The sequence below is a fragment of the Zalophus californianus genome, chromosome 12 (genome assembly GCF_009762305.2).
Source record: "Zalophus californianus isolate mZalCal1 chromosome 12, mZalCal1.pri.v2, whole genome shotgun sequence".
NCBI classification, from domain to species: Eukaryota; Metazoa; Chordata; class Mammalia; order Carnivora; family Otariidae; genus Zalophus; species Zalophus californianus.
Window position 1 is genome coordinate 54,788,764 of NC_045606.1, and position 26,095 is coordinate 54,814,858.

The 26,095-nt window shown below is 38.5% G+C and overlaps 2 protein-coding genes across 10 annotated transcripts in view; one reads left to right on the forward strand and one right to left on the reverse strand.

Moving 5' to 3' along the window:
- Window positions 1–2,281: 2,281 nt before the first annotated feature.
- Window positions 2,282–24,825, reverse strand: TRA2A (transformer 2 alpha homolog). Of its 9 annotated transcripts, none has more exons than XM_027573101.2 (10): window positions 24,609–24,825; window positions 23,997–24,086; window positions 14,730–14,808; window positions 14,081–14,214; window positions 10,408–10,573; window positions 8,672–8,860; window positions 5,436–5,551; window positions 3,819–3,944; window positions 3,422–3,489; window positions 2,282–3,261 (listed from the first exon to the last, which is right to left on the reverse strand). In XM_027573101.2, exons 5-10 carry the CDS (start codon window positions 10,438–10,440, stop codon window positions 3,251–3,253), a joined length of 543 nt encoding a protein of 180 aa, XP_027428902.1. In that variant the 5' UTR covers window positions 10,441–10,573; window positions 14,081–14,214; window positions 14,730–14,808; window positions 23,997–24,086; window positions 24,609–24,825; the 3' UTR covers window positions 2,282–3,250. The 9 variants fall into 9 exon arrangements, with proteins under 9 accessions (XP_027428902.1, XP_027428901.1, XP_027428900.1 ...); XM_027573100.2 differs by having other exon boundaries at window positions 14,507–14,808; XM_027573099.2 differs by having other exon boundaries at window positions 14,496–14,808.
- Window positions 24,100–26,095, forward strand: part of CCDC126 (coiled-coil domain containing 126) — a 114,761-nt gene continuing 112,765 nt past the window's right edge. Inside the window, exon 1 of the mRNA XM_027573106.1 lies at window positions 24,100–24,309. The gene's annotated coding sequence lies outside the window, so the exon portion shown is untranslated. The remainder of the gene's footprint in view (window positions 24,310–26,095) is intronic.

Sequence of the window (26,095 nt, forward strand, 5' to 3'; positions counted from 1 at the left end):
TTTTATCTTGTCATATTGTTTTTGTAAAGTGTTAATTTCATTTTGAAACAATTTTGTGCTGTAAATAATTAAGAGTATAGCTTATTTTCCTTTAGTAAGATCTTAACTTTATTTAACAGAGAGAGACAGCAAGAGAGGGAACACAAGCAGTGGGAGTGGGAGAGGGAGAAGTACACCTGCCAGGGAGCAGGGAGCCCGAGGCGGAGCTCGATCCCAGGACCCTGGGATCATGACCTGAGCCGAAGGCCACCCAGGTGCCCCAAGATCTTAACACTTTTTGTTTCAAGAAAAGATCTCCCTCTCATATACTGTTGGTGGGAGGTTAAAGTGGCAAAGCTTGTTATTCCACTTGCGTGTATTTGCTTTCTTGGAAGTTAAGTTTTCTTGTTTTCTATATTCATGACTCCCATCGGTGGTATATTTCTCATCTTACCTTTCTATTTATCTATTTGACAGAGAGAACACAAGCAGGGGGAGTGGGAGAGGGAGAAGCAGGCTTCCCGCGGAGCAGGGAGCCTGATGCGGGGCTCGATCCCAGGACGCTGGGACCATGACCTGTAGCGACTGAGCCACCCAGGCGCCCCGCAGTTCCCCCTTTCTATAAAGGAATTTACCTCTTAACTGTTGAAGCCATACCTCCCAACCTCCTCTCCCCATAACATCCAGCCCTTGGATCTGATCTGTCCTCTCAGGCCTCCTGTCTTCGCCAACGTTTCAGGTATTCTAGTGCCTTAAGGCCATTGTATTTGCTGTTCTCTGTATTTAACATGTTCCTCCAGGTACCTACAAGGCTCTCTCCCTTTTTTTATTAGGATGATTCAGATTATCTTAATTTGTTCTGTATTTTTCTATTTATTGATATATCATTAAGGTTTTTATAATTTTTTAATTTTTAAGATTTTATTTGACACAGAGAGATAGCAGACAGCCAGAGCAGAACACAAGCAGGGGGAGTGGGAGAGGGAGAAGCAGGCTTCCCGCCGAGCAGGGAGCCCCATGTAGGGCTCGACCCCGGCACCCTGGGATCATGACCTGAGCCACCCAGGCGCCCCAGGTTTTTACTTTTTTAAAGATTTTATTTGACAGAGAGAGCACACAAGCAGGAGTGACAGAGGGAGAAGCAGGTTCCCCACTGAGCACAGAGCCCAAGCCCTGATCCCAAGACCCTGGGATCATGACCTGAGCCAAAGGGAGACGCTTAACTGGCTGAGCCACCCAGGTGCCCCAGAAGTAAAATCTTTAAAAAATAAAAATAAAAAATATGGGGTGCCTGGGTAGCTCAGTTGGTTAAGCGTCTGACTCTTGATTTTGGCTCAGGTCATGATCTCAGGCTCGTGAAACTGAGCCATCAGTGAGTAGTCTGCTTGAGATTCTCTCCTCTCTCTCTTTGCCCCTCACCCCAATCTCTAAATAAGTATCTTTAAAAATAAGTAAAAAACAAAGATACCTGAGGCACTTCAATCTCATAGATCCCATCAGTGTATTACATAGATTATAATAATTTAATTCTATCCCCATTGCTTTGAGGAAGAAAACAAAGGAGCTCTCACTCCTACACCTTTTTATAGAAGTCACCCGAAAGATAATACACCTCTTTACTAAAGCAACCTCACCTTACATTAGAGTTGTCTGAGTATGTTTTCTATTAGAGTGTGGGCTTCTTAAAGACATAAACTCTTATTATTTATCTTTCCTTCACCACAGTGCTTGGTACCGAACATTCCCAATATCGAAAACTAAGATGACAGAAAAAGGGAGGGAAAGGGGCGCCTGGGTGGCTCAGTGGTTGAGCATCTGCCTTCAGCTCGGGTCATGATCCCAGCACCCTGGAATCAAGCCCTGTGCCGGGCTCTCTGCTCGGCGGGGAGCCTGCTTCTTCCTCTCCCTGCCACTCCCCCTGCTTGTGCTCTCTCTCTCGAATGAATCTTAAAAAAAAGAAACGAAAAAAGAAAAGGGAAGAAAAATGATTATTTAAGACTTTGAGAGAGAGAGAGAACATGAGCAGCGGAGAGGGGCAGAAGGAGAGGGAGAAGACTCCCCAATGATCAGGGAGCCCGATGTGGACAGGGCTCAAACCCAGCACCCTGGGATCAGGGCCCAAGCCAAAGGCAGGTACACAACCAAATGAGTCACCCAGGTGCCTCAAAACAAGGATTTTTAAAGAGGAAGAGAAACAATTATACTATCGGGTATAAGTAAAAATGTCAGGAAAAGGATGGGTTCCCAAATCAATCCAGTTATATATTTTTTCCCATTCTACCATAATAAAGAGACAATCCCATTTTCAAAGAAATTAACTTTTATTTGAGACTACTTTTCCTCACACGTATCTTCTAAGGACTCTATACTATACAATAACAGCCTGCTTAACCATTGTCCCAACAGCAAAATTTCTAACAGGAAAGTATATAATTGCTCTAAGTAATAAATAAGAGTTGTCCTTCACTGATTAAGGGAATACTTAAATTTCAATAAATTCAACACAAAAATCACACTTTAAGTTTTAACAGATGTATTTTAAATACAACATATTTTGTAGGAGTCCACAAGCTTTTCATCTCTAAAAAAATGACGTAATTTTTAGGGTTCAAAAATTTCGTTCTTCAAAAGAAATGACCAAGTGTTTTCTTCTATAGCTTCAAATTTTCTACACCCAACTATTTGACTGCTCCATGCCACCCCAGACAAACTTGACATGACTGAACTACTTTATGTGTTACTACCTTCCCCAAAAGAAAGTTAAAAAAGGAGTTTGTTGTAAATGGAGGTCTCTAGTACAATATCTAATATTTAACACAAAAGCTTTAAAAAGATCATTTCTTTCCTCATTTGATTAGCCAGGAGTTAATTTTCTGTAAAAAACAAAGCAAAAAAAGAAAAAAAGTAAAAAAGTAAAAAAAAAAAAAAAAAAAAAAAAAAAAGAAAAAAATCATTTACAAAGCCTAACACTGGGAGTTCCTTTTTTTACTTAAGATGTTTAACTACTCAAATGACAACAATTACATCTTAAGAGCATACTAAAAGGGGTGGAAACAGCAATACAACTGACATAGTGTAGATGGTGAATAAACGAAGTTTTTTTTAAGGGTTCGTTTTAAGAAGTAAGAAGGATTAGAAGCTTGGGGAAATCCAGAATTAAACAAAAACCAAACCAAAACCAAACCAAAACAAACAAACCCCAAATCAACACACACACACACACACACACACACACAGAAAAAGATGTCCTCATCTGCAACCATTCTGTATATCAATAGCGTCCTGAAAGAGAGCAAAAAAAACAAAAGTCAAAAATGACAATTATAGTTTGACTTGCCTATTATTTGTCCAACTATCAACAATCTCCATATACCCTAATTTTCTAAAATAAACCACTAATTAGGAAAGGTTCTTAATGCTACAAAATTAAAAGTATACATACTTGGGCTGTAGGAACGAGATCTCGATCGTGACCTGTACCGACTATAGTAAGGAGAAGGTGATCTTCTTCTGTAAGAAATAAAAGATTACTTAGCATACCACATAATCACTCCATTGAAGCAAGTGCAAATAAAAATTCTCCATCATTCAAATACTATTACATTCTCTGTGTGTCAATTAATACTAGAACAGCAAGCATATGGGTACAACAAAATACTGGCAAATACAGATAATTAACCTTTGTTCTCAATCTTGAGAAAATCATCTCCCTCTACTTTCTTAAGAAACCATCATCTATTTTAAATATTTTTATTAATATGTATGAAACATAAATTAGAAGTGCCAAATAATACAACCATCATTTAATTTAGAACAGAAATTACCAATTAAAACATTACCTGTACCGGTAATCATAGTCTTCATATCTGTCATACCCACGATCATATCCTCTATCATAGTAAGAATCTCGACGCCGGCCACCGCCTCCACCTCCACCACCGCCTCCACCTCCACCACCACCACTACTATAGAAGAATGTAAAAATTTTACATCAATGAGATTTTCCAGTATCATTTAATACCAATTGGTACTTAACTAAAATGGAGGGAGGTGGGAAGATAAGGGAGAAAGAACAACCCTTTTCATGTCAGTGACTGCCATGTCTCTCACTTTGCTGACTCCCATGGTATTATTTTGCTTGTTTCCTATCTGTTACATAAATAACCATGAATAGTTTCACAAAACTCTCAAACTATAAACTGTTCTTTTATTAATACACAACCCAAATCAGCAGGACCTTTTCTTTTCAACAAGCTGAAATGAAGTACTGTGCTGGGAAACAGCACCAAAATGCTAAGATGTAAGTCCTTATGACTAATTCAAAAGCAATTAATAAACATCAAGAATTTAAAAAGGTTAACTGACCCTGAACAGCAGAAAGAATTAACTACCTTACGCTGAGGTCTGGCCCTAAAATAATTTCAAGGTCTGGCTTTTAAATCTTTGGCAGCAAATTTAAACTCTGAGCACTTTCTCCTGTAGTTTTTCCCAACTCCTAATCACAGGGACACTATTTTCACTTTAGTTTTTTTTGTAGGCTTTCCTTACCAAACCCTACATTTTCCCCAGTAAGGTTTCAAAGTAATTGAAAGCTTACTTATATTCCTCTTTCACTTTTTTTTTAAAGATTTTATTTATTTGACAGAGAGACACAGCTTGAGAGGGAACACAAGCAGGGGGAGTGGGAGAGGGAGAAGCAGACTCCCCAACGAGCAGGGAGCCTGACGTGGGGCACGATCCCAGAACCCTGGGATCATGACCTGAGCCGGAGGCAGACACCCCCAATGACTGAGCCACCCAGGTGCCCTTCCTTCTTCACTTTTAAGAAATACGTTCTTCAGTTGTTTTATATTTAGAAAAAAAAAAACCAAAAAACATTTATAAAAGCCTCTATTTCTGTATGATGTGAAAACTGGCTTAAAAAAAAATACACACCAGTATCAGTAAAATTCTTCCCTATCCACAAGGCTTCCGAAGTCACATAAAAATAGAAAGAGAATACTTAAAGGGTGCCTGGGTGGCTCAGTCGTTAAGCGTCTGCCTTCAGCTCAGGTCATGATCCCAGGGTCCTGGGATCGAGCCCCGCATTGGGCTCCCTGATCGGCAGGAAGCCCTGCTTCTCCCTCTCCCACTCCTCCTGCTTGTGTTCCCTCTCTCGCTGTGCCTCTGTCAAATAAATAAATAAAATCTTAAAAAAAAAGAGAGAAAACTTAAAAGCATACACTATTTTTCTAGTATTTAATACTTTTTCTATTTGTACGGCATCAAGAGCCAGGAATGACTTTGATGGTTTTAATTTGTCCCTCTCCGCAAACAGATATAAGAATATACACAAATAACTTTCAAATATAATTACAGGAAAAAAAATCATTTTATCTTTTGATTAATCCAAAGTTTGCATACATTTCTGGTGAATTTCTGGCTCTTAGTTTAGCCTAAAAAACTTGAAATCTTACTGAGTTGGTCTGCCCATGTAGATTCCGGGTGTAGGTGTGTGAGCTCTCTTGGTAATAGAATAATCCACTCGAATTCTTCTACCATCCAGCTCCATTCCATTTGCCCTTTCCATAGCCTTTAAAGGAGAAGAGGCACAGAAAGTCACGCATAATTCGCTAATGAGAAACTACTAAAAACTGCAACAAATTTAACACTTTTCCATTTGAAATTTAAATTAAAAGTCTCTAAACTTCTTTCCCAAACAACAGGGGCCAGGATTTTACATATGAATCCTTGCTATATGCATGTCAACGGCCCTGAGTTTTCTTATGTACACATCTGCCGGAAGACTGGGGGCAGATACTGAGAAAGAACTATACAAGCTGGGCAACTCCAGTCTAGGCAACTCCAAGCAGAAATTGCAATTCAGCTGACAAGTCTAGGTTAGCCAAAAACCATTCCTTAGGTAACACACCGCCACCTAGTGAACTCCAAATATAAAAGAACTTCTAAACCTGCCAACAAGTGCTCCTGTCTTTGTATCTGCATTCACATTCCCTATCACTCTGCCCCTCAGCACTAATACCAATAAATGGGATAGTAATTCCAACTACTTTTCCAAATTTGGAAGTTCCATGGAACTAAAGTAAAACTGCCACTTTCATTTTATTTTATAAAAAAAAAGAAATAACCCTGGCAGGGTGGTTACGGGAGGAATCAAACCTAGGACAAATTTCATATTAAAAAAGAACCTTAATTGTGGTATTATTTTATACTTCACAACTTTTACTTAAGGTCAGATATCTTAGTATTTTTTAAATTTATACCTTTGCCTCGAGAACAGAAATAAATCACAAATGTGTAACCAAAAAAAGAGTCATAATAATATCTGACATCGAAACATTAGAGGGGCGCCTGGGTGGCTCAGTGGGTTGAGTACCCCAACCCTTGATTTTGACTCAGGTCATGATCTCGGGGTTGTGAGATCAAGCCCCACATTGGGCTCTGCCCTGGGCATGGAGTCTACTTAAGATTTTCTCTCTCCCTCTGCCCACCAGCTCATGCCTGCTCGCTCTCTCGCGCTCGCGCTCTCTCTCTCTCTCTCTCTCTCTCTCTCTCTCTCTCTCTCGCAAATAAATAAATAAATAAAATTAGAGAATGCTGATTAGAATGTCTATTACATAAATGACTTACAACCTGGAGTGTTATTTTGTTAGAATTATCTGGGGTTTTTCAACCTCCATACTATTGATATTTCTGGACTGCTAGTTCTATATTGTGGGTGGCTACCCTGTGCATTGTAAGAGGTTTGGCATCATTCCTGGCCTCCATCCACTAAATGCCACTAGCATCTACCAATTTTGAAAGATATGCTAACTTTATTTATTCATTCTTTTTTTTTTTTTTAAGATTTTATTTGAGAGAGAGTGAGCAAGAGAGAGCACATGAGCAGAGGGAGAAGCAGACTCCCCTGCTGAGCAGGATCATGACCTGAGCTGAAGGCAGAAACTTAACAACTGAGCCACCCAGGTGCCCCAGATAGCATCTAACTTTTATTATGACTGTTTATGTTGCAATCAAATGCTGTTGATGCATATAGCAATGACCTGTGTCCAATTACTATCACATGTAAAATGATACATTTGCCATTTATTGTTTTTGTTTTTTTTTTAAGTAAGCTCTGCACCCAATGTGGGGGGTCTAACTCATGACCCTGAAATCAAGAGTTGCATGCTCTACCAACTGAGCCAGCCAGGTACCCCACCATTTATTAAGGTTTGATTAAAACAACAACACTTACTTCTTAAAGTAGTGGAGACCCAATATGGGGCTTGAATTCATGACCCTGAGATCAAGACCTGAGCTGAGATCAAGACTCATATATTTAACCAACTGAGCCACCCAGTGCCCCAAAAAGGGTTTGATAAAACTTTAACAATGGGCTTCAGATTCCTTAAATGGAATTTTCTAACCCAATCACTATGAACTATTAGTATAGAGAAAGCAAGCCTACTGCTCCCTTTATACAATCCAGTATCTAATACATTAGAGTAGCACAGCTTCAGGGGCATTTGGGTAGCTCGGTCGGTTAAGTGTCCGACTCTTGATTTTGGCTCAGGTCACAATCTCAGGGTTGTGATATGGAGCCCCACGTGGGGCTCAGCACAGAGTCTGCTTGAGATTCTCTCTCTTTCTCCCCTTACCCCGCCCCATGCTCTCAAATAAAATCTTACGGAAAAGAAAAAAAAAAGAGAACCAATTCTATGCATTATATTTTAATTATAGAACAGAATGACAGATGAATATGAAAATAGAAAAACAAAGCTCTGTATCTATACATGGGAAGCTAATTCCACACAAAATTAAACAGCTTAAAGAACATAATTTCTTTTTAATTTTATTTTTAAGTAATCTCTACACCCAATATGGGGCTTGAACTCACAACCCTGAGATCAAGAGGAACATACTCCAACTGAGTCAGGTGGGAGCCGCAAAGTATCATGTAATTTCTAAAAAGTTAGTTTAATCATCTGCTTAGAATATGAGTAACATTAAGTCAAAAGAGAACATTTATATACTTATTACTTTTTCCATTAACTCAAACACACATACTTCACTTTACAAAGCCAGATTTCAATCAGGATATGCCTACACCAGAAAATATTAGCTGGAAAGTGAACTGGCAATTTCCAATTGTAACAATGAAAGAAGAGTTGTCTGTTGTTTTTTTAAATTTTATTTAGGGGCGCCTGGGTGGCTTAGTCGGTTAAGCATCTGCCTTCAGCTCAGGTCATGATCTCAGGGTCCTGGGATCGAGCCCCATGTCAGGCTCCCTGCTCAGCGGAGAGCCTGCTTCTTCCTCTCCTCCCTGTTCCTGCTCTCTTTCACAATCTCTCTCTCAAATAAATAAAATCTTAAAAAAAAAAGATTTTATTTATTTGACAGAGAGAAAAAGAGCATGCACAAGCAGGGGGAGTGGCAGGGAGAGGGAGAAGCAGGCTCCCCACTGAGCAAGGCACCTGACATGGGGCTCGATCCCAGGACCCTGGGATCATGAACTGAGCCAAAGGCAGATGCTTAACTGACTGAGCCACCCAGGTGCCCCTGAAAGGAAGAGAGAGTTTGAACCAAACTCAGGTTAGGGAATGAAAGACAACAGCTTATGGAACTGGGAGACTATTAGTCAACTTTTAGCACATAATCATGCATATCAGAAAAATTTCATATTGAAAAATAATTATAAAAACAAAATTACCTCCTTTGAGTCATCTATTCTTTCAAAATAAACAAAAGCAAATCCTCGTGATCGTCCAGTTCGCTGATCATAAACCACATTGACACCACTCAATGGTCCGTATCGAGAAAATACTTCACGAAGATCTCTCTCAGTTGTGTATAAACTGAGGCCAAACACTCCAAGACAAGTGTTGGGATCTGGATTTGCCTGTTGAATAAAGATGTGATTTAATTTCAAGCTCCAAACTGAAATAAAAGTACACACAGAAATACTTTGCTTAAAATACTTCATCTAATACACAAAGACTATACTGTTTCAAGTCACTTGGGAAAGAAGAATTTAAGAGGAAAAAAGCCTGATGAGCTGTATTTTACAGTTCACAGTACACTCAGGCATTCTTTGGAGTATACTTCCACTGTAGCCCGAAAAAAAACATCCCTACTTTCTAGTCCAGCAATTTTTTTTTTTTTTTTTACAGATTTTATTTATTTATTCATGAGAGACAGAGGGAGAGAGAGAGGGAGAGAAAGATAGAGAAGCAGAGGGAGAAGCAGGCTCCCAAGGAGCAGGGAGCCTGATGCGGGACTCGATCCCAGGACCCTGGGATCATGACCTGAGCCGAAGGCAGACACTTAACCATCTGAGCCACCCAGGCGCCCCTCTAGTCCAGCAATTGTAAGAATGTATACTAAGAATCTACCGTAGTTTAAAGCCGTATTTGTGATTTATTCAAATGTTTTCTAGCTTACAGATTTGTACTTAAAATGACTTATCTATAATTGCTGATTAGACTTTCCTCCATTTTCATTCTTACCAAGGGTATTTCCTTCAAACTTCCCACTATCCAGATTTGAAAATCTATGTACAGATTCCAAAACATCATTAAATAGCAGACTCCATCACAGTTAAATAATTCAGTATCACATGGGGGAAAAGCACAACACAGCACAGCAGTTAAGCACAGGAACTTTAAGAGTCAAGCAGCCTGGTTGAAACCTGGGCTCTGCCAGTTAGCCAAAAACAAAACCTCAGTGTCACATATCCAAGACTCTTATCCATTAAATGTATTGAAAAGCTGCACAGTGCTCAATATGTGTTAGCTGTTATTATTATACATGTTATTTCTTTGCCAGCTTCCCCCAATCCCCACCAAAACTTTTTCTTCTCAATATTCTCAACTCAGTTTATACTTTTCATTTTAATTCTTAGAACATGTATTTTCCCCCCAAATTTCATCTCTTTTAACTACTCAAAGTCAAGAAAATACATTTAAATGTATATAAACAATATTCATATGCTTAAGGATGTTTCTGGAGTACCACTTTATTTTTTATTTCCTAAGTAATCTCTACACCCAATGAGGGGCTTGAACACACAACCCTGAGATCAAGAGTCACATGCTCCACTGACTGAGCCAGCCAGGTGCCCCTGGAGTACCACTTTAAAACAATGGTCTAGTCTCATGAAAGCAAGATACTATGCTATGATTAAACACATAAAGACAAAATAAGTTTTCGGGCGCCTGAGTGGCTCGGTTGGTTAAGCGACTGCCTTCGGCTCAGGTCATGATCCTGGAGTTCCGGGATCGAGTCCCGCATCGGGCTACCTGCTCAGCAAGGAGCCTGCTTCTACCCTTCCCCCCTCTTATGTACTCTCTCTCTCTCATTCTCACTCTCTCAAATAAATAAATAAATCTTAAAAAAAAAAAAAAAAAAGACAAAATAAGTTTTCATTAATTTTCAAAAACCACATACCCTGCTGCCTGTATGTCTTCTCCGGTTAGACATTGGAGAATGACTTCGGCTTCTTCGACGCCGGTATTCTGGTGTATATGACCTACTTCGAGATCGTCTCCTATGAGAGTGAGAATGGGATCTGGATCGAGTGTAACGTCTATGAGAATGCCTCCTCGACCTCGACCTTTGAGAGAAATACATTTAGGTAAAAATACTGAAACAAGATGGCTAATGCCAAGGATCTATATACATGTATCCCAGTTCCCTTCTGAGGAAAGAATATTCTTCCTCTTGTTCTCTTAATCACTACAATCATGTTCTCAGTCTATCCCTTCTATTCTCTTTTCACTTTACATTACAAGCATGTTACAATTCTACCTTCTTTAAAAAGAAAAAACTAGCACTAAAGAAATCCTGTAATATTCTGCCACAAGGATGAAACTTGAAGACATTTTGTTAAGTGAAACAAGTCAGTCTCCAAAAAGACAAATACTGTGATTACACCTATACAAGGTTCTTAGGGTAGTCAAAATGATACAGAGACTAAAATGGTTGCCAGAGGCTGGAAGGAGGGGAAAACAAGGAGCCACTGTTTTAATGAGTATAGAGTTTCAGTTTTACAAGATGAAAACAGCTCTGGGGACAGATGGTGATGATGGCTGCACAATGTGAATGTATTTACTACCAGTGAACCGTACACTTAAAAATGATTAAAATTGTAAATTTTATGTGTATCTTACCACAACAAAGACAACACAAACCACCAACTACCATTACCACCACAGTAAAATCCTTTAATTCTTACCATCTTCTCAATATAGTTCTATATTCCCTTCACTATTAAATACCATTTCCCTTCTAATCTTTCTTTAGCCCACTGCAATCTAGCATCTGCTAAACTAATTCAACCTAAATGCCCAAGTAATAGTCTTCATTTATTCAAGCTTCCCACAGTACCTCACCCATCCTCCACTGCTGATTCCCTAGGTCATCTATCTCTTATTTCCAGTCACTCTGATTCTCTTTGCCACTGAATGCAACAATTTCTTTCTTTTTTTTTTTTTTTAAAGATTTTATTTATTTATTTGAGAGAGAGAGAAGAGCAGAAGGAGAAGTGGGCTCTCTGAGTGGAGAGCCCAACGTGGGGCTCTATCCCAGGACCCTGAGACCATGACCTGAGCTGAAGGCAGACGCTTAACGACTGAGCCACCCAAGCGCCCCTTAATGCAACAATTTATTTACTATTCATGTGACCCATCCTTAATAAACACCCAGATCAGAAGTGATCAGTCTTTTTTTTTTTTTAACATGGGGCTTGAACTCACGACCCTGAGATCAAGAGTTGGATGCTGGGGCGCCTGGGTGGCTCAGATGGTTAAATTTCTGCCTTCAGCTCGGGTCATGATCCCAGGGTCCTAGGATCGAGCCCCACGTCCGGTTCCTGGCTCAGCAGGGAGCCTGCTTCTCCCTCTGCCTCTCCCCCTGCTCATGCTGTATCTGTGTCTCGAATGAATAAACAGAATATTAAAAAAAACAAGAGTTGGATGCTTAACCAATCGAGCCACCCAGGCACCCTAGTAATGATCACAGTCTTACAAAATAACTTGAATGTTCAATAAATGTTATACATGCTAAGGGCCAGAAAGTTTAAAAAGACAGCACCATGGGTGAAGGGAATCAAACTAATGAGGGAAGATTATTCAAAACAAAGAAGGTTAACAATAAACCTAGGAGACATAAATTTTACTAGGTAGACAGGGGAAAAGTGTTTTAGGACTAGCAAGAACAAAGGTTCCTTGGCAAGACATGGAGATGTGGTTCCTAGCAGATTTAGGATACTTTTAGATACTTTCTATTTTCCTTAGCACTAATTTATAGCCTCAATGTAAAAGATAAACATTAATAAGAAAACCTGTCATTTAACATGTCGTTATTTTTTTAAAGATTTTTTTTTTTTAAGATTTTATTTATTTATTTGACAGAGACACAGCAAGAGAGGGAACACAAGCGGGAGAGTGAGAGAGGGAGAAGCAGGCTTCCTGCAGAGCAGGGAGCCCGATGTGGGGCTCGATCCCAGGCCCTTGGATCATGATCTGAGCTGCAGGAAGACACTTAACCGACTGAGCCACCCAGGCGCCCCATCAATTGTTATTTTTAAATAGTAATGAAAAATGAGATTAATTAAAAACCCTTCAGGAGTGCCTAACTTTCCTCTAAATCAGATAGTGTCAAGTCTTATGAAAAAAAATTAAGAGTAAAGGGAGGGGCGCCTGGGTGGTTCAGTCATTAAGCATCTGCCTTCAGCTCAGGTCATGGTCCCAGGGTCCTGGGATCAAGCCCCACATCAGGTTCCCTGCTCGGCGGGAAGCCTGCTTCTCCCTCTCCCACTCCCCCTGCTTGTGTTCCCTCTCTCGCTGTGTCTCTGTCAAATAAATAAATAAAATCGTAAAAAAAAAAAAATTAAGAGTAAGGGAATAAAATATTCTCAGGTGACGCTCAGGCAGAGAATAAATCAAGTAACTGAGTATCTGAGAGAAGAGAATTCTAGGCTGAGAGCAGCAAATGCAAAGATCCTAAAATGAAAATATGCTCATTTCTGTCTGTACACCCAAATTCTACACAGTGCTACTCTGCACATGTAGATTTAATTAGAGTGGTTAGTAAATCAAGTTGGATCCTGGATACGATAAAGACACAGCTGTGGACTCAAGAAAAGTACAGCCCTTTAACCAATTCTTCGGTCTCATGCTCCACTGGCAAGTAAACTCTATACAAAAACAAATTATGTCTCTAATCAAGAAATTATGACTTATTGAATTACCTGTCCAAGTTGTTTTTAAACTTTCTTTCACCCACCCCTGCACACCTGGTACAGTGAACTTTGTAGTGGTGCACTAGTGTTTTTGTTGTCAGTAGAGATGATACTGGCAGGGGCTTCTCAATCATCCAGAGACTCCCCCACTCCCTGCCCCAACTATATATATCTGGCCAGAGTTCCACCCTGAACCTACTGAGTCACAATCTTCAGGTAAAGGATGTAGCTGGAATGTCAATCTTGAAAAATCTTCTCAAATCATTCCGATAATTAGTACAACATAGATACATCAACCTTCTCTGCACTAAATTACATGCCAAGTCTCCAACGGAGAAAATTACATTTTTGTTGAACAAATAAATAAAACCAAACTCCAATCCCCATTGCCAAGTACATTTAAATCAATCAACACATTTAATTTATAGTAATAGCTAGCTTAGATAGGTTAACTGGGCTAAGAGATGACTCGACTTTGCCTTATCTAAATCTTTATCTAGAAAATCAAATCTTCATCTAGAACGTTCATTTTTTTTGAAGATTCATTTATTTATTTTAGAGCGGGGGAGAAAGAGAGCGCACGCAGGCAAGCATGAGTGGGAGAGGAAGAGAACCAGACTCCCTCCTGCGGGCAGAGCCTGATGCAGGGCTCAATCTTAAGACTATGAGATCATGACCTGAGCTGAAACCCAGAGTTGGATGCTTAATTGACTGAGCCATCCAGGTGCCCCAAGAACATTCATTTCTAACTCCCCCGTTTGAGAAAAACTTCATGATTTTGTGAAATTTCTATACAAAATGCAGCAAAAATGAAGGACTTGGTAAAAACCACCTTGCTCTGAAAAATCTCATCTTAAGTATTATTTTAAGCATACTTACCTGGATTTTGATCTTGATCGAGAATGGGATTCTGAGTGTTTGGAAACCCTTGATGGACTACGAGATCCTGACCTGCTCTCCGATTTTACACGAGCAGGAGTTCCCGTTGGAGATTTTGACTGAGAGCGAGACTCCTAACAAAGAAGACAGTATTACAAATGGCACTGGTCACATAGATGCCTAACACCTAACATTTAAAGTACCGTAATTATTTATATTGATTGCTCCTGAAAAACAAATGGTTAGGCAACACCCTCCAGAAAAAAATTTCAGCTCATTAATAACCCATTGTTAATACTGCTAACTGTCCTCAATAATTCCCTACTTGAACCAGATCACCAATTCTCTATTAACTAAGAAATCATGCAAATTCATCTACAACTTGATCATACAGACACTGGAACATAAACCATACATTTACTTAACCTAGGACCCATTCATTCTTCCAGATTCTTTTAATTCTACTTCACTCTTGCTTTCTACTTCTCTTCATTCTTCATTGAGTTTTTCATTTTTCATACTTCGTGTATTCTTCCCCAATTCAAACAATTCAAAATAGCCTTAAAAAAAATATTCAAGTGCTTCTATCTGACCAATCTTCTGTTCAATTTTTTCCCCCATTCAATTTTAATTTTCTGATCTTTAATACTTTTCATTAGCCTTCTTTTATCTTGATTTATCTTCCACATTCTTGGAAAAAACTCTTCAATTTCTTCACGAACATTAACCTTAATGGAAAAAGAACATTTAGTATATTTAAGCACGTGGGGTTTATAAAACTCTGCTGGAGTTCAGAATGTTATCTACCAAATGGAAAAGCCAGCAGGTAAAGTGCAAATAACTAGTTTATTAAAAAACAATTTTATAATCTTTAAAATTGTCCAAAGTCTAGCTTCTAACAAAGAGAATTTACTGAATTTCTCTAAATGTTTTTACCATATTCTTCACCCTCCTCCCCTTTCATGTTTCATCCTAGTTCCTAAAACGTGAACAATTTTAATATAAATACTTAACACCCAACATAAATCTAACTGTAACCCCCCCAACCTAGCTTATAACTTGAAGATTCTTAGTCATCTTAAAATAAGCTTTCATTAAGCCATGCTAAGATACCAAGATACAGTTAAAGCAAAGCATTCTAGGCTGAAATTTGTATACACCTACCTAAACTCACATATTACAGGACACATGCTGAGGTTCAAAGAAGTAAAAAAATTAAATTAGTGAAATTACTAACATCTTCTCCCAAGTATGTTTGACCACTATCTTTGCACATTCCAACTTAATCAGAAACATATGTTCTAATGTAAAAACAACATAAAGAAAAAACTAAGGGGAAAAGAGGGCATGAAATTCTTAAAATTTCCCCTTTGGCTTGTAAATTACTAATACTTGTAATTTTGCAACCATGCCATTTTAATATTCTATATTATCCATGAAGTATAATGTACAAAAAGTTACAAAATTAGTATCATGGGTCTTTATTTTTTGATCCCACCAATTTTATTCATAGTTTTGCATATTTTATGCAGTTCTGCATACATATACTTCCTTCAATGACTATATCCTGTAACAGAAAACTGGCTTCTGAAAAAGTTGGATATAAATCAGAACTCTCCAAATCAAATGATTTAAAACTGATTAAGAGACTTTTTTAAATTTGACAGATATATGAGGCACTTATGACCAAAGCAGGACGGACAGTTCAGTTTCTCTGTCCATCCAAGCCTTGATTATTAGAGTAACTAATCACCCCAACTTCACACCGATTTTCATTTATGCCACAAGACTACCTACCACACAGCTTTCTTAAGACTTTCCCTTTACTTTCAGTTTAATGCCAACAGACTTACTTATCAAGAACTGTACTAATGCTGCTAGGCCTAGGCCTATTTATTTTTCAGATGCAAACAAAACTGAAATATACAGCTACCTTTCTGTTCAATATCAACCTTTCCCATTTAGCTACCTACAATAAGTCTTTCACCACATCTCTGATACCCTCTAAATTCCTGGACAAATGCCTAGAGCAGGCACAGCAATTTAGGCTTTTTCATTCATTGAAACTGTAAAAGCAGCATATTCAGTAAAAAAAGTAATAGCTAATTTGCTTGTAACTGAAGAATCACACAGGCTGGTTCATTAAGCTGAAAAGAGTATCTTCCCCTCTCTCTTGGCTTTCCCTTCTATAAAATTGATCCCGTGGTATAACATTTGTTTATGCTACTGTTTAACAGCAGTTGATGGAACAGTATCTATGAATATCACCATAGTTCATGTTATACATACATTTCAGAATGCTTTGCATTCTGTGACACTGTTAAACCTTTAATTTTGTTAAGTATAGAAATCCCAGTCTTATATTAAAATCCAAGATTTATTCTTAAATGCTTACTTTCTAGTACATGATAAAAATATTATGGTCCAAATATGTGTACACTCGATGTCCAAGTCTTCCCTTATAAACAGCTGAAAATTGTTCAACAGTGCTGAAAATTGCCACTTCTTAGGAATTAATGTAAACAAGGCAACTTAGTAACATCCTAAATTTTAAAGTTTAAATTTCAGTTCTGGCATAGCAACTCACTGGAAAAAATGAAAATTTCCTTTTGGTTTGGTAACAAAACATTAAGATGCAAAAGTGTCTTTTCAAAAGATATTAGGATTTATTTTTTTAAAAGTCTTGCTTTTTAATGATCTAAGGTGTCATAAATACCTAACACCTCCTTTGTTGCCATCCTTCAGTTTTTATACCAAAGAAACCTGAATCTGCATAAATTTCTTCATGGAATCATTCAAGGTAAAGAAACAGTCCTCTTAACTCCCTTGTAACACCTAGTTACAAAGCTGTTATTACCATTTTAACCTCCAAAAACAATTTGGAGACATCAAAAAGGTTAATCAATAACTGTCAGTAAACTTAACCTGAAGAATAAACTACAAAGCATAAAATAAACTTAATTCTTCAGAATTATTTTTATTGTAATACCAAAAAAAAGGCCCACCATTCTAAGAACTGGTAGTTAAGTCTTCATGCACACAAAATAGTCGTGTGAATATTTGCCATATTTAAGTAACTTCATTTTTCAAAACCTAGTACCAAGTACCATTTTCACTAAACTGTCCATTAGATATCAAGGTACAATAAACCCTTTATGGACAAATGCTAGATTATCCTTTTCTACCTTTGACTTGTCTTCATTACAAAATGATAACTTCAATTTTTTTTTCAAAGACACACATAAAACTATTCAGAATTTGGAAACTGAATTGAAAATTGCAAACAGAAAAATAAAATACTGAGAAGGGGCGTTATCTGTCCTGTTTCACTACCCTATACTTAACCTACTCTTAAAGCTGTCCCATCAAGAAATTCTGCAAATTCCTCAGTAACCTGCATGTGGATCCAACAACCATTTAAAAATATGCTGTCTAGTTGAAATGTGCAGATTGACTCAACCAAATTATATCCACATTTTTAATAGCAATCATACAGGCTTCCAGTCTACCTTACCTATTATAAACCAGAAGCCAGGCAGAAAGTTTTCACAGTACAACCTGCTTAAACGGTGTGTTTTTGTTCTTTTAACTATTCTTTATTATCAAGGTACCTCAGGTGGAAGCTGAAGGACACAGCCGAAAATAAAAAAGAGAGCTAACTATGAATACTATGAAAGTACCATAGTATATCCAATTCAAGCAATGTGTTAAAATACAACTGCCATTTTACACACTGTAAACAACCACAACAACCACCTTCAATCAAGGCGAAGGGTTATTAAACATATGCGCACATTGTTGCAGAACATGAACTATTCCTACAGTAAGCAATTGCAGTCTTTTATCTTTTAATATAGCTAGTATCATATAATAGGTGGAAGAAAAAAATTCCAACAACAAATATAAGCTTAGTACTTATAGCCCATTAAAATAAACACATAACAGGGCGCCTGGGTGGCTCAGATGGTTAAGCGTCTTGCCTTCGGCTCAGGTCATGATCCCAGAGTCCTGGGATCAAGTCCCGCATCGGGCTCCCTGCTCCTTGGGAGCCTGCTTCTCCCTCTACTTCTCTCTCTCTCCCCCTCTGTCTCTCATGAATAAATAACTAAAATCTTAAAAAAAAAAAAAAAATAAAATAAACACATAACATAAAAATGCTAAACTGTAACCCATTCTATTATGGCAATGCAAATTCTATGCCAAGTCATAGTGCCAAGTTTATACAAATTCAAGTCTGTAATAGCATAAACTTTTAAAACAAACTTTCTCAAATATATTTTCCCACTACTTTATGAAAGTTGGAGGTCGAGTTCCATAAAAATACATCAGTGCATTTAGGTAAATTTCACGTCCCAAGGGGGGAGGGGTACTTAAATTACTCCAAAAACTTATAATATTTATTGTACTAAGAACTTCATTCTTTGCGGCTTATGGGAAATTTTTGTTTATCCAATTCTTTAATTTCAGTCTACATAAATAGCAGTTCTTGAGTATGATAGGCTGCTTCTCTTGGACTCTCAAGCTTATAAAAGAAGTACTTCCACTCTCTTAACCCGTAACTGCTATTAAAGCAATTCCTTAAAAAAGAAAATACCTACATGCTGCATTCTAAGTGAGGTTAAAGCAGTCTTTCCATCTACAAAGGCCCACAGATTCTAACAGTGTCTTTACATTCTCTGAAGTTTGGAATAATTCTGGAAATGCTTAAAGAAATTATATAGGATTTGGCACTTATGTATACAACATCAAATTTAAACTATCCACAACTGTGAAATTACCTGTAAAATTTATATAATCTTCTGTATAAATTTTAAATATGGTTCATAAACCAGCCAGCTTGTGTGTCATGATCAATTGTAATGTCCAAAAAGTTTAGCCATATTAAAAGCCAATAAATAACTAAAAACAATACTAAGAACCTGTTATAGAATTTTCTACTTAAGTTCTCATCTTCTAATATCATGGGACTATTTATGAATCTTGAGTAAGAAAGACTACAGGACCTTAGTTTAAAAAAAATAACTTCTACCTCAGATTGGTCAGGCAGCCCTAGTCACTTATACTTTTGGTGAAAATCATGAGATAATAAGGATTATACACAACTACATACTGACAGTAACCTAAAGGAGGGAAGGGAAACCACATTTCCTTTCATTATTCCCCTCTCAACTTTTTTTTTAAACAGTGTTTACTGATTCTTTTCCCCATCTGATCATTATCATTTTCTCACCTGCACTTCTGTCTTGCTAAATCTGTTACACAGGTGAACAAATAATCCGTATTAACTCATTTGGCATGCAAATATATACCTTTTACAAAGGTCCCAGGGTTAATTATTTGATGCCTGAGCACCCACTGACAGTATCAAAGAAAAGGTTTTCACACTGTCAGGAAGATTTTAGGAAATTATGATGTTGATTATCCATGGCCATTTCACACTTGTTTACACTACACATACCACAGGTAAATAACTTCATTTACAAAAATAAACCCATAAACAAAACTCATCTGTTTTTTTTTTTACGACTCTCCTAAATATTTAAAACCCTTTGAAATCTTTCAAATATCAGGACTTTTTATTCTCATTTTAGGAATGGCACAAACCATTAAGCATCTATGACAAATCCGTGCACTGAGGGCACAATTAGTTATACTGCTCCTTTAAAAAATCCCACCTTCTACTTAAATTGAGCAAATTAGCACCCTTCAGTGAAAGAGTCTCAAATATTAAAATTTGAGCATTAAAATGTTTCCTTAAGTGGGGCGCCTGGGTGGCTCAGTCGTTAAGCGTCTGCCTTCGGCTCAGGTCATGATCCCAGGGTCGTGGGATCGAGCCCCGCGTCAGGCTCCCTGCTCCGCTGGAAGCCTGCTTCTCCCTCTCCCTCTCCCCCTGCTTGTGGTCCCTCTTTCACTGTGTCTCTCTGTCAGATTAAATAAAAATCTAAAAAAAAAAAAAAAGTTTCCTTAAGTTTACAAAAATTCTTTGCTTAAAAAAATGACAGGAGGAATAAAAAAGCATTAAAACTGGATAAATGACAGCACTTAGCTTTAATAAACTAAACCCAAGACAGTGCTGTCTTGGGTTTAATACTGTCAGTATCATGAGAAAGGAAGTCTTATCCTTTTGTAATAGGTTGATGAGATATATGAAATTAAATTGTGGAAGAAACTAAGTATTTTGAAAAGCTAAATTGTTGACCTGACATTCTTACCTGTAAAAGAGAGATTCTATTTTATTTGTATTTTTTAATTTAATTTTTTTAAAGATTTTATTTTATTTTTTTTAAAGGAAGGGAGAGGGTAAACCTCACTTGTACTCTCACATTTATTAAAGTTTCATCAACAGAAAAATTTAAAGCAAAGTTTAAGGTTTTTTTTTTTAAAGCCAGTCACCAAAATGGGTCTTGAATGGCACAATCATCACCCCAATTATTACAAATCAGGTTTCAGGGAAGAAAAAAAGCTTCCCACATTTCTGCTATTCTTTAACAAAATACCTTAACACACATTTTAATTCCAAACGGGTACAGAAGAGTTTGTATTTTGCTTTTCACTTCTGTCATCCAGTCAAACCATCTAATACATTAAGAAGAACACTAGGAGTCCTTTAAAAATATTCTAGCTACTCAAGATGCCAGAATTAACTCTGAAAAGAAGACAAGTATTATCTTTCCTCTTCAACTGTACTACAAAGCATAGACAATTATGGAATTATAAGATGGACCCCTACATGAGAATCATTAACCACTATTAAAAACAATGGGCCACTGTATGAGAAAAAATTGGGCTTAACATTTTTCTAAAATTGGTTAAAAAAATAAATTAGGGGTAGAAGGTGAATAAAATAAGTAAAATTGTAAGAAAAGCTTAATTTCCATTTCCCTTAATTTCTATGAAGGAGACTACAATTTTTTTGAGGCCTAAATCCTAATTTTAGTTGAAGCTGTGTGAAGCCAACTCTTTTGATGAAGATGACAAGCAAATTCATAGCTCAAGTGCCAGCCTCATTCTCAGCTCCAAATTTCCAATTAAAGTATTTCTGTTAAATTGATATACATGCCCCAAACTGCTTTAATGAAACTATTTTAATGGTACCCCTCTTCTCCTGGATCCCTTGAAAATGTCTCATTCATTCTTTACATCCCACTGCTGTCCTGTTTAGACCAGAGTTTTCATAATTTCCTTCCTTAAATAGCTCAAGTGTGCCTTGCTGCTCTTCTTGCACCAGTCCTTCTGTTCTTTGCTAAAATTCCTTTCATTATGCCACTCCCAGAATTAAGAATCCATACATTTCTTACTGCATACCGGATTAAGTCCAAATCCCTATATCTAGAATTAAAAACCCTCCATTATCTGACTGCCTATCGAGTCAAATCTATCCTCTCACTACTCCAGCAACCTCCGCATTGTCATATCCACACAACCAATCTATTCTCTAACCATAAAATCCAATGTGAGTTTTACATATTAGGTAAAGCTTTCCCTTTCCCCAGCTCACTAAACTACTCAGCTCCATTTTCTCAATTCCTTATTAATTCTATCACAGGACACTTGATTATATACTTACTTTTACCCAGATTTGAGCTGTCAGTCATCTCTTAGACTCCAAGTTCTTTTTCCCTCAAGAACACCTGACCTTTACTAAAAAGGCAGCAGATGCTTAACAGTTTTACCTCAGGCAGAAGCGAATTTTGATTGGGTTAACTATTAGGGTTACTTATAACAAAATTCAGCCAATTATATTTTCTTTCCTAACGTTCTTTTACTCCAGTCCTCTACAATGGAAGAGACATTAATCTATAGTGGAAAATTAAGCTGCTATAAACTGTTTTTAGCAAACTAATATGTGTCTGAGACACTGAAGTACAGCGTGCTTTTTAAAAACTAAATCAAAATATATACAGTATACTGTATGTATGCAATGAGCAATGGACTGGGACCTGTAAATCTGATTCCTGGCTACATGGTCTTCTAGGCCTCAGTTTTTAATTTCTACAAAGGTATGAGTACTCCAATCCTTGCAAAATGATTACAAGTAGTACATTTGAAAATATGTCAAAGATCTGGCGGGAGGGTGGTAAGATTCTAAAATGCTATAAAAATAAGAACTATTAGTATTAGTCCTGTTTCTTTGATGTGTTCTGCAGTCTCTAGGAAATTACCCTCTAAGTCTAGGTATCTTTACAGTAAGATGGGGTTAATATGTACTTATTTATTCCAGAGATAAAGCAAATGAAATCTGACCTGTCAATGAAACCTCAAAAACATCATTTGAAAATCCTGTTTTGAGCCTCTCTAAATGGTCATTACACTTAGATACAAAGATAACACAACTGTAGTCTATAAAAATTTTTAAAAACTGGTTTGTGGTTAGCAGATAAGAAATCAAAGTAGTTTAAAAACCAAAAGCACTAGTGAATATTAAATTGTTGTAAGAAACAATTTAAAAATAGAAAAAGTACACCCTCAGAAAAGCTTCTGGCATTCTTCTAATTCTTTAACCAATTACAAAAAGACAATTACCTCAACCTACAAAAGAAAAAAAAAGATGTAACAGGTAAGGGTAGGCGTATTCATTATTCAATCTGCTGAGTTCATTTACACTAAAATACACTTAGGTATCACGTATCAAAAAATATAGCCATAATAACCACTGTAAGGGGGGGATGGAGAACCCTTCTATTAACATAGAATGTTAATGCCTACATATATTTTAGCATAAAATTGGGTGGGAATCTTACATTGCTTTCTCAGGTGGGTAAGGTGACAGTAATCTAGAACTTGTTCCATTCCTCGACTTGGTAAAAACTTAAAGGAAAACAACATCCCAAATAGTAGTCCTCTTCACTTTCCCACAAACCAAATCAAAACAAACATTAGCAAAAAAATAAATTTCTGTACTAAAATCAATGGACGGAAAGATTAATGGGTAGCAAAATTACTTCCCATAACTACCTAACATGATCAAAACGAGCAGCTTACAATTACCACCAAATGTTTTTATTATAAGATTTTTAAAAAGTTTTGTTGGGACAATCAGTATCTCATCCTAATAAAGCAGGTTCAACTACTCACTCATAGCTGGGATCGAGATTTTATTTTAAAAATCTAATCTTAAAGGCATTAAAAAGTAGTTTTGTTTCGAACCTATTTAAAATCTTTTTCCTCACAAAGAACAAAAGCCCAAACTGACCTTCTGATTTAACTGGTTCCAAGTACTTATATTATGGGCTTCTAAAAAAGACAAAATTCATTCCATCTAGCATACACCTTAAGTGTTTTTATGCGTTTCCCCTAGTGACTAGAATACCAACACAACAGCAAGAACACGCTGCCTGGGGATTTTCTTTCCAGGGTTTCACACTAACCCACTTCCACCAATTACCACTGAGGGTAACTTCGGAAGCAGAACTCAAACTATCAATGTTCTACTACATCTAGGCTAAGGATAAGGTATCTTTGTGATCTTTACATTCATTGACCCCAAATAATGGAAATCCTTGAGCCCTCTTTGTAGGGGGATGGGGTGAGAAATGGGAGGGAGATCTGTAATTTTCAGGTAGCGTTTTGAGTTACGGAATAGTGTAAAACCGACTAGCTATTTTTAAAATACTGAGCCACAAAATCTGTTCAGTTATGTAAGATTAAGATTTTTTTGTTTACCGTAAAAACCTGTAAAGAAGTGGTTTTTAGATGAAAGCTCATAGGAAGGAAAGCATTAGAAGTTGAGATATAAAGAGAGAAAAAACCCAACATCAAGGAATTAGAAAAATCAGGCGTTATTAGCATTTCCACATTCATTTTGAAGTGAAAAGAAAGTAGAAGGGACATTAAGGGAAAAGGACTCCTTGCGTAGTTTTCCCCTCACAGCTCTCGTCTTAAGAACGCTTAAGGGTCGGTGCGGTCGTTGACTAACCACTTCATTAGGCTCGTCCCACCTTCAACCTCAAGGCTTTCGCCTTTATAGACGCAACGCCGCCGGTTCCAACAGAGACGCGGCCGCTCACTGCAATAGAGAGCCAAGGAGACACAGGCCCCAGCTAGTCCCACGCCAGCTTCTCCCCGCCCGGACAACAGCCCCGCGCAGTTTCGACCCCGAGACCCTCTACGATGCTCGGGGTCGCCAGAAATGCCACCGCAGGAAGCACCTACCACTATCCGGCCGGAGGGGAACTCCCTGCCGTCTCCTCCCGCCCCACCGCGACGGGGACCCACTCCTCGGAACAGAGGTAAGGAAGCCTCAGGGGTGGGGAGAAGGGAGGGCGCACTGCGGGGGGAAATCGGACCCAGGAGTCCAGGTATCAGTCAGTCTCCAAAAAACGGGGAGAGGGGTTATCCGCGGTGTTTGGGGAAAGAGTGGAACCCAGAAGCCATCTTGGTATGTGAGGAAACAACCGCGATGGCTCCAGAGGCTGCTCCCCGCGGGCCCCCGCAGGACTCCCCGCAACCCCGCCCGACCGCGCTCGTCCCCGTGAAACCCCGAGCATCGGGGCGCCGCCGAAGACGGCTCCCGCGGCTTTGTACTCACTCTGCCCTCGAAGTTGTTCTCCTCTACATCACTCATGTCGGCCAGGCGCTCCCCAGAACTAAATAAGAGACAAGTCTCGGCTTGAGGGCCGATAGCCTAATCAACCGCTGACTGGACCGTGGGGAGGAGGAAAGAGTCGGCAACAACGGCCGCCCCACTCCACTCCCACTCGGTCACAGGCTCCGGCAAAATGGCGCCGGCCCCGCCAGAAACCTTCTGGCCTCCCAGTGCGCGACGTAAGGGGGCGGGACGTCTCTGGACGTCACTAGCCCCGCCTCCCGCGAGGCTTTGTGGTGGTCCCGGCCTAGCAGGGGGATGACCTGTGTGGGGAGTCTCATCGCGTTGGAACAGAATCCTCAGCAGAGTGACCTCCAAACTTAGGACCCCTTTCTAACACGTAGTTCTTTTTGAAGATCTTGAGTAACCAGATGAGCTTTTATTGACCTTGGCCCTTTTAAATATTTTCCAAATGGATTCTGATGGAACAGAAAAAACTGGAAGCATATACATTATAAAATTAATATGTTCTTATTTTTGGGTATTTTCAGCAGTCTATTACTTTTCTGCAACCATTGCCCTTTATAATGCTATCAACATAATACATCAACGGGGGGGTGTATAATGAAAAGTCACAGTTCCTTGCCTCACTCCTGTCTCCAGTCCCTCCCCCCTGAGGCAACTGTATCAATTTCATTTTTCAAATGTATTTACTTTTTTTAAGATTTTAAAAATTTTATTTACTTGACAGAGAGAGCACAAGTAGGCAGAGCGGCAGGCAGAGGGAGAGGGAGAAGCAGGCTGTGCACGGAGCAGGGAGCCTGATGTGGGGCTCCATCCCAGGGCCCTGTGATCTTGACCCCAGCCGAAGGCAGCCGCTTAACTGACTGAGCCACCCAGGTGCCCCTTTTATTTATTTATTTTAAATATTTTATTTATTATTTGTCAGAATGAGAGTGAGAGAGGCAGGCAGAGGGAGAAGCAGGGTCCCTACTGAGTAAGGAGCCTTATATGGGACTTAATCCCAGGACCCTGGGATCATGACCTGAGCCAAAGGCAGGCACTTAACCGACTGAGCCACCCAGGCGTCCCTCATTCTTTTTTTCTTTTTAAATGCTTAGCTCCCTGGGCGCCTGGGTGGCTCAGTCGTTAAGCGTCGTCTGCCTTTGGCTCAGGTCATCATCCCAGAGTCCTGGGATCTAGCCCACATTGGGCTCCCTGCTCAGCGGGAGGCCTGCTTCTCCCTCTCCCACTCCCCCTGCTTGTGTTCCCTCTCTTGCTATGTCTCTCTCTGTCAAATAAACAAATAAAATCTTAAAAAAAAAATACTTAGCTCCCTAGTACTCTTTGAGACATTTCCTTACAGATTATAGGCAAGACCTCTCAAATCTATCCATTTGGTTCTCAATTCTCTCTTAGACAAACAAATAAAATCTTTAAAAAAATTTTAAAAAATTAAAAAGGTGTTGAACTTTATAATGAGGGAATCA

What these genes read in the sequence shown, in the direction of transcription:
- TRA2A (XM_027573095.2), bottom strand. Translation starts at nt 24,644, where the DNA reads ATGAGTGATGTAGAGGAGAACAACTTCGAGGGCAGA. An exon ending in GAATAGATGACTCAAAGGAG is followed by an intron (nt 5,552 to 8,671) that starts GTAATTTTGTTT and finishes TCTCCTTTAAAG; the next exon opens with GCTATGGAAAGGGCAAATGG. An exon ending in GACTATGATTACCGGTACAG is followed by an intron (nt 3,490 to 3,818) that starts GTAATGTTTTAA and finishes TATTTCTTACAG; the next exon opens with AAGAAGATCACCTTCTCCTT.